Raw genomic sequence first — 9,086 nt, forward strand, 5'->3', positions numbered from 1 at the left:
AGCTGAAAACCAAGCAGCAACACAATGCCATCTCTCTTTTTTAAGCTCCCTGCCAGAGCTTCTTTATGACCCAAGGCCAGCTTGGTAGGAGGAGGTGGTGAAGGGGGAGGTGGCTACTGTACCAGGGAGTCTTGAGACCCCAGTCTCCGCAGAGCAAACGCAGCGTAGGAGAAACTCAACACCACCAGTGGGAATGAGAGTAAAAATAGAGCTCATCTGTCCAGGAGGGGAGTGGTCTCCAAAGGCATGTGCTTCACTGTGGTTCACGCGCTCCTACAAGTGTCCTCCAACGTGTCCGTTCTGATGCTCAGCAGCTGATTGCTTTGTGTTACATAGACGATGACAACTTAGGCAGCCTAGCAGCACTATAAGTGTCTTAAGGACAAAAATGTTTTTGGAAATCTGTTGTATTCTTACAACTGGGTGTACTTAAGGAAGATCATAAGCATGTAGTAATATGACAAAAGTCTTGTTCCATCCCTCATTTCTTGGTGTTTAAGGCAAAAACAGAGTTTGCAAAATTCTATCGATCTTGAAAGTCAATATTTGGTATGACCACCTTTCTTCCTCAGCACAGTCTGAACTCTCTTAGTCAGCTTTCTTGTTATTTCTTTTAAGTCGTCTTCAGGAATAGTTCTCCAGGCTTCTTGAAGGACATTCAAAGCTCTTCTTTGGATGTTTAAGGACAGGACTTTTAAATCTTGTCCATCTGTAGTTGATTTTTCAGGCCTGACACTTCTGCTTTGATCCTCGAGTCCAGTTTCCTCAAATCTTTTAAGGATATCCTGCACACCATATGCACTGGAGACCTATTGCTCAACACCAACTGACAGCAAGAAAGTCTCGCTCCTTGGAAGCAAAGTATTATAAATGACTTTTGCACAGTACTGTAGCTGGTATTTATACATAATTGGCATGATATTTTTCATTAATAAGTTTATATTAATGAAACACGCAGGCATATATAGTCTCCCTCGCCTCAACCAATCTGCCCTGAGCCTTCTACAACACTCAGTGTTAACAAACAGGGATCACTGCTTCTAGGCTGTTACCCACATGGAGTCACATGTATGTGACAGCAGAGATGAGCATATATTTAACCTAAAGCATGAAAAAAAAAAACCCAAACAGATTTCTTCTATGAAATTCACAGCTTTCTAAATTTTCAGAACATTTTATATTTGAAATAATAGTTTGTATCAATGGTACTGTCAAGCTGACAAGTAGACTGTCATAAAAACAATACTATACCAGAAAGACTACTGACGATACAGACCCTGAGGCAGAAACCAAGCCAGCAATAAACACACCAGTGATCACTGACATGATTTGAACCAATGAACATGACTATAAAATGACCTGTGAACACCAGAGATTCCTTGTTGTTTGGACCTATGTGTTATTCCAAATAGAAAAAGAACTGCCAGAGGAACTGAACAATCTAAATTAAGGATGGAAAAAGGATACAAGAAGAATGGCGACTGACAGAAAGTCAGTCGAAGCACAGCTGCAGCAATAATTGTGCTAACCAGCAACTGACCTCCTAAAATGACACCATGGGCAGTGCATTACTTGCACAGTCTAGCTCTGAGAAAGCTAGCGCTTCAGATTTGGCACAGGGTTTATAAATGGAAATGGCTCACAACACATAGCATAATGCCATCCTCTATGGACAGCACCCTAAGTGAAGAAACACTGCTGGCTCTTTAAAGGAAAACTCCAAGATTGAATTTTGCTAAAGAATTCCGAAAGAAGGCTTCTGAAAGTTGGGTGCACGCGGTCCACAGACGATTACCATGTGAAAGGTTTTGGGAAGACTGGTAGATTGTGTATATACCAAAATACTGGTTGACGGGATGGCTCCCAGTCTGTAGAGGCCTAACAGAACAATGAGGAAACTGCCAGAATCCCACTACAACCTGTCCTAGTATGTTGTCAGACTTGAATCCAATAATCGCCTTTTTAAAGAGAAAAGCAGAGCAGCTGAAATCAAAGAATATCAGGACTCTGTCAATACTGGCGTCCCTCCAAACAGACAGCAATGAACAAATTATTTTAAAAAATGAAAGATTCGTATGAATCTGACAGCCTCTAACCAATCAAAGACTCCTGTTATCTCTGTTTTCCCTGTCTTGTCTCTATTTCTGCCTCCTTTTCTCAATAGGTTTTTTTTGTTGTTGCATTCTTTGTGCCTGTTTCATGTAGCTGCTATGATGCTATATTACCTACTATCCAACTGTTTACTTTTAGGGTCTGGTCACTATCTCCTACCTTCATTTGTGGTTCTGCCCTGTGATACCAAACTAATTATCTAATTCAAACCAAGAGTCAAATTCTACCCAAAAAAACTTACATTTTTAAAAATTTCTGCGACTCTGAACTGATTGGATGGATGGATGGATGGATGGATGGATGGATGGATGGATGGATGGATGGATGGATGGATGGATGGATGGATGGATGGACGGACGGACGGACGGACGGACGGACGGACGGACGGACGGACGGATGTCAGCACAACTTAGAGTTGGGAGGATGGATGGATTGATTCAATTAGATTTATTATTTATCCTTTCAGAAATTTGTGCTTCGGGGCGACTGTCAGACAAATAACCACAACAACAATATCACAGTTACAGACATTAAAGACATCTATGTCATCCCACATCATAACAAATATCACCTGGATGTGTTCAGCAGAGTTGTACAAGGTATAAACGACCTTGGGGCGCGAGGTCCTCACAAAGCTGGTGTACTGCTGTCTTGACTATGATGACTGTGTGTTACGTCTCTGTGAATGTCTCGCCCCGTCCCATCACTCATGACTCCCAAAGTTGGCACATACTATGCTGTTGCTGACCTCTTACTGCCCATGTTTACAAGCCTACTGAGTTTGTTCTTATAAACTACAGAGAGTGGAAACACCAGACAATAAAAGAAAAAGTTAAAATGCTTTATACAGATAAACGATTAAAAAGAACCTCTATGCATTTATGAATCTAAACTGTTGGGTAATAATTGTATATGAGGATTAGTTACTATTACTTACATAAAGTAAGGATAACCTTGTTGCTTTTGAAATTGTGATTTGTAATAGGTGGGCTATAAATAACTTGAAAAATGAAACTGCACTTGGAGAATCGCAGGTAATGATTTGTGATTTTTTTCCAGTTTTTTAAATTAAGTTTGTTACATCAAAAAATGTATCGAGAAATTCATTTATTAAGATTAATCTTATTGGTTCTTTCTGCTTCGCTGTCAGCACCATGGAGAGCTCTGCTGAAGATGGAAATGAAATTGACTTTTAAAAGCGTAATTTATTGTGCTATGAATGTAGTTCTTAATAACATAACCTACATTATGTAAGCTTAACTTTGCTCCAGTGTATTTGCCTATTTATTAATGGACAAACTGATAAATTTTTAGTTAGTTGAAGCCAGCAAATCTGCACATTATGAACTTATTTGTTACTTGTCCTATTCTGAGGGTAGCGCTGTGAGAGCAGATCTTTTTAAGGTCTTTAGAATTGTTATAAAACCTGTTGTTTTCAGGTTATCTGCCACTCAGTGTCAATGTTTTTAACATATGCCAGAATGGAGTGAACTTTTCAAATGATTTTTTGCCCGTTTCTGTTATTTAACCATAAGAGGAGGAGCGGTGGGGCTGTTTAAAAATACCACCCTGTAAATGAGCTCCTCACACCTGGAGCCCTCCTCAAGTGAGCCTCAAGGAAGCTGAGTTTTCTGCATTTTCACTCACCAGCTGTACATCTCTTTCCAGAGGAGAGAAGTCTAAGTGTCAATGCTGCCGAAAGCATTTCGGTTGAAATTGTAATGCATTCACAGACTCTTTGAAATCTTGCAACCGTTCTTTCAGCCTTCTAAAAATAGCCGTGTCCCCTTCTAAAGGCCTACTCCCACTGCTCCGAGGGCGTACAGCTCTCCTTTCCGTTTGCCCTAAGAAAGTTAAAGATGTTCCAATGTGTCATCTGATCTGCCCATTAGCATATGTGACATCACATGCCCGGAATAAATAAGAGGGGTGCTTTGACCATGGCTAAGGACCACACTGTCTTGGGACTTCAGCTTCTCATCTCCTCCAGCTCCTGCTCTCCAAAATGGTGTGTACGAACTTCTGTTTTGGACCTTTTGGGTGGGGCATTGCTGATGGAGTTACCTTTTTTTCCTTTTAATTGGTTTGGATATGAGCTCGATAATGACCCCAAAACTGAGACTTTTGCTAGTGAGGCAAAATGAAGACTGGCACCCAGGACTAGAGTCTTGGAATGCATTCACATGTCTATGTTTAATGTCTAAAAAGGCTTGTATTCTAATGCAAAGAGGCCGTTTTAGAGTTTCAGCATCCGTCATGTGTTCAGAATCCTTTGGACAGTTACATAAGCCGGATATACTCATTTTGTTTTTCTTTATTTCTCTGTTTTCTGTGTGTTTGTGTATTTGTTAATGTGCCTTTTTAAATGTGACAGACTGAGTTCACACCGGACCAGATTGAGGGTAAGTGAAGAAAAAGAAAAAGAGAAATTTTGCCTCATATATGAAGGCACCAACTTCTCAATCAATGTGCTGGTAGGTATTTACGTCTAGCTTTTGCAATTGTCACACGAACCAAACTCTCAGACTAGCTCCAGGCTTACTTAGATGAACTTTTAATCTGATTAAAGTGCTAGGAAAGTGGAAGCAGAGGATGAAGAGCGCCATGCCATTCTACCAACGTCTCCAGCTGTCGGGAAAGATTTCAGACATGTCTATTCTCAGCCTTGTCTTGCAAGTCGCCATTGTCCTTATTCAGGAGGGGCGTTAATCCTTAGGTCAGGGTTTAAGATGCAGTGCTGGTGGCATCAGCTTACACAAGAATCTGAATCACCCCATACCTTTTTTGTTTAACTGCCGAAAGACATGTCCTCTATAAACATGCCCTACGGGATATATTGGGGTCCCCATTTGGACATGGATACTTTTGTGTAGTTAAAACTCTTCCAGGTGTGTATCCTAGACCTGCAGGCAAACCTTTAACACGTTTTCAATCAGGCTTATTTGTTTAGTGCTGCTTCTGCACATTCTGGTACAGCTATACTATATGTCTAACATTAAGTTCCTTTCCAAGTTACGGTGTTAATTACAGCCCAGTCAGCATTCTTGGGACTGCACGGGGGGCCATGTCGCTATGTCTCTAAATGGCCTGCGTTTCTCTGTCAGGGTGTATCAGTTTGCACGCAATGTTGCTGTAAATGCAAGTGGAGGCAGGAATGTAGAAGGACGGGGTGGGTCGAGTGTGGTGGAAGGGTACAACTGCTGTTCAGAAGCCACACGAACACATTAATCTGTCAAAAAGGTCACTTTGAGTTCCTGGTGGGATTCACAGACATAGCCAACCATTGTCTGGGCCCCCAGTTGGTGCCTTCCTCTTCACAGCTGTCCCTCTCAATTAGCTGAGAACAATGACAGAATTATGTGGCTTTTACTGTCTTTAATCTTCCTCTACATTGTGGCACTGTGCAACTGACATAGACGACTAGTAGTAACACTGTAATAGATAGAGTAGGAAACCCAAAGGGGATGGATCTAACACAGCAAAGAAAACATGGATGTCATGCCATATTATAAAAATAATATCAATTATACCATTTGGATGGAACAAAAAAAAAAACTCTGGCAGACTTTTTTGTTTTAATTCTTCCTTATTGTTGAAGCCTTAACTATAAGTCCTGATGAACTTGTACTCAACTTTGTTTCTCTCCTCCTGGCCAGACTTCAAGGAGGCTTTTGGTCTCTTTGACAGAGTTGGTGACAGCCAGGTGGCCTACAACCAGGTGGCTGACATCATGCGTGCTCTGGGCCAGAATCCCACCAACGGGGCCGTTAATAAGATTCTGGGCAACCCAACTGCTGACGGTGAGACATAAACTGTTTTTTCTAACACAAAAGAGCAGTCTGTGTCATGGTATGTGTAATAATTTGGTGTGCTTTCAACAGACTTGGCCAACAAGAGGCTCAACTTCGACGCTTTCTTGCCTATGCTGAAGGAGGTCGACGCTCAACCCAAGGGAACCTATGATGACTACGTTGAGGGTCTGCGCGTCTTCGACAAGGAGGGCAATGGCACAGTCATGGGTGCTGAGCTGCGTATTGTGCTGTCCACTCTGGGTGAGCCTCCTAAATTTAGAAGCACACACATATAGTTTGCTTAGCATGCAATAGTGAGTGAAATGGAAAACATATCCCTGACATGGATCGTTGTGCATCCACAGGAGAGAAGATGAGCGAGCCAGAGATTGATGCCCTTATGGCCGGCCAGGAGGACGAGAACGGCAGTGTGCACTATGAGGGTAAGACCGGACTTCAAACCATTCCACTTCCTTTTTTTTTTTTGAATTTCCAGGAAGCTAAATATTTGAACTTCTTCCTGCAGCTTTCGTCAAGCACATCATGTCTGTGTAAGAGGCCAGCAGCGAGAGTGCTGAAGAAACTGTAGCTCGCCTACAGACAGCCCCACAGTGTTCGTGACATCTACACTGTTTCAAAGACCAACCACGGAAAGACAAGGACTATGTACAAGGGATGTTGAAGCACGCCCATTTTTTCGTTTTGTTTATTTTGTTTTCTTTTCCATTTCGTCTCTCACCCTCCTCTCTTGGGACATCGCCATCACCTCTCCATTGTAGACCTCCATCACTCGGCCTCTACTTCCCCCTACTGGGGCGCGTCTCCACTCACCACATGGGGTGAGGAACGGGGGAAAAGGGGTGACCACTCATCAAGTGAGGGTAGATCCCTCCATTCCCACCGCCACCTCATTCAGTCACGCCATCACTGGCCCAGCAATGCCAAAGGTGCTGGAGAATGGTTGTGGTCAGAGCGCCAGAGCTCCCTCCTTCCCTGAAAAGTTGTATTTATTTTCACTCTCTTCATTTGAGAATAAACTTTTCCAACGTACATCCCATCTGGGTTGATTCTTGATCTTTCATTGCCCACGTGCTTTGTAGACTGCAAGCCGCAGGTCTCAGATTGAAGAAATTTATGTAAAAAAGTTGATGCTTAACAAAAGGCTATGAATAAGATAGAGCCAAAAAAGAAAGCATAAATTATTAAATACATTTAAAAAGGAAAAGGGTCAGAAAGTGAATTAAGAACTGAAGAATTAGCTTTAAGTATAGCCAAGTAACTATAAACAATAAAATTGTTAAATATACATAATGAAACAATAATGGACACCGATATGTAGCTAAAATAATCAGTTTGTAAATAATTCTGCAAAAATGTATATTAGCTAAAATTATGGAATAACAATACAACAGTCTAATTGTTCAGCTGTTCAATTTTTTAACAATTAGGGTACAGTGAGCAAAGAATGATTAAACAGCTAAAAATCTATCCTAGATATACTGGGGTGATCGCTGTAATACGGTAGCTAGCTAAAATTATGAAAAAGCTATGGGATACTTCCATGTAGCTAGCAGTTCTATTGTTAGCTAACATTATAGTTGAAACACATAACAGTTTAGACAGTTAAAAAATTTAGCTAAATAAATTGGATTTCAATAGTAGTTATACTATAGCAGCTAGCTACTGAATTGGAAACAAAAACTAGAATTTACATTACTAGCTAACAGTACAAGCAAAATTGTTAGCAATATATAATAAAACATAATTTTAGTCCTTTAAAATGACAAAGTCAAAAAGACAGAATGAAGAATAATAAAATACTGTCTACCAGCTACTTTAAAAAAAAAAACACAAATTCTAATTTTATTGGCACTTATTTAAGGTTAGTTTGGTTAATCTAAATGTAGATTACTTACCAAACACACATACAATATATGAGATTTTAAATTGAAATTTTACAAAAATAAATTTCTGTCATATTGGTTCTCTCTAAAAATGAGATATTCCTAGATATCTACATATTGAAAGATATTCATACAATTTATTTAATATTCAAATGAATGTTACACAGAAAGTAACGGTTATGGACTGTAACAGTTAAAACTGAGACATCAGCTGGATTTGATCCAAAGTGGTTCCTTCATTTGTTTTTACGTTCAAAGGACCCAGCCAGCACGAAAAATCATAGAGTCCATGTAGGTCCAACACTAAAAGTGGACATAAAACATTAAAAATCAGACAAAGGGAGAGAAAAAAACAAAGTGGGGGAAAAAAATGAACCATAACATTGTGTGTGTGTGTGTGTGTGTGTGTGTGTGTGTGTGTGTGTGTAAAACTGAATAAATTACTCACAAAAGAACAGAAACACAAAATGCTCCCCCAAAACAGAAATTTTGATATATTAAAGTTAAAGTGCTCTGTTTTTGCCGATGCCTTTTAAAGATTGCTACATATAATTTGCAGTGTTTAAATAAGAAGCCATTCAGCCATTGTTGACTTTTGCCCCACTAAATTTTTTTTTCTTTATTATAGTAAAAATTACTGTTGATTTATTTTGCAATATTCATGCTATAACAGAATGATCATTAATATTTGTTTGTATGTCCCTATGACATCAGCCTAATTTGAGTCAAAGAGTAAATGTTCTTTTCTATCTCTCTATATTGCACCATGTGACAGGAAAAATGGAACAATTTACATTGCAAATTTGTCCAATGTAGTTGTTGTACATTCACTGAAAAACCTTTCCAGTGACTGTAAAATGAAACTTCATGAGAGCTGAATGAGATTTTCTCCACTTTTTAAGAGGAAGAGTCGTTTTGAAACAGTAACAATTTTGTCTGTGAAGGCTCAGTCATCCAGCAACAATTTTCCTTTTTAATGTCAAAGAGCATACTGAGAACATACTGGTACTGCAGAAGATCAATAAAGCTCAATAAACCACCAGATTTCACTCGTTTGTTTTTGGTTTCTTAAAGCAGCCCACTTGTCTGGACCATTTTTTGTTGGGCAAAAAAGTGTGAATCATCTAGTTAAACTGAAATAACATAAAAAGTGTGTGATTATTGAATGAAACATCTCCATTCTGGACTGTGCATTAGATGTTTTCTAATGTTAACAATCCGTCAGGATGTACAGTGCCTCTGGTGCTTGTGTTTCAGTGCAGCAAGACAAGTTTTAACC

At 39.7% G+C, this 9,086-nt stretch overlaps 1 protein-coding gene across 1 annotated transcript; it reads left to right on the forward strand.

Annotated features, from left to right (window-relative positions):
* The first annotated feature begins 3,969 nt into the window (after nucleotides 1-3,969).
* Nucleotides 3,970-6,953, forward strand: mylz3 (myosin, light polypeptide 3, skeletal muscle). The gene is made up of 6 exons (XM_006800252.3): nucleotides 3,970-4,120; nucleotides 4,487-4,514; nucleotides 5,769-5,912; nucleotides 5,994-6,164; nucleotides 6,269-6,346; nucleotides 6,430-6,953. Exons 1-6 carry the CDS (start codon nucleotides 4,118-4,120, stop codon nucleotides 6,456-6,458), a joined length of 453 nt encoding a protein of 150 aa, XP_006800315.1. The 5' UTR covers nucleotides 3,970-4,117; the 3' UTR covers nucleotides 6,459-6,953.
* Nucleotides 6,954-9,086: the final 2,133 nt, after the last annotated feature.

Source organism: Neolamprologus brichardi, chromosome 23, assembly GCF_056152115.1.
Source record: "Neolamprologus brichardi isolate AB-2024 chromosome 23, ASM5615211v1, whole genome shotgun sequence".
Taxonomy (NCBI): domain Eukaryota; kingdom Metazoa; phylum Chordata; class Actinopteri; order Cichliformes; family Cichlidae; genus Neolamprologus; species Neolamprologus brichardi.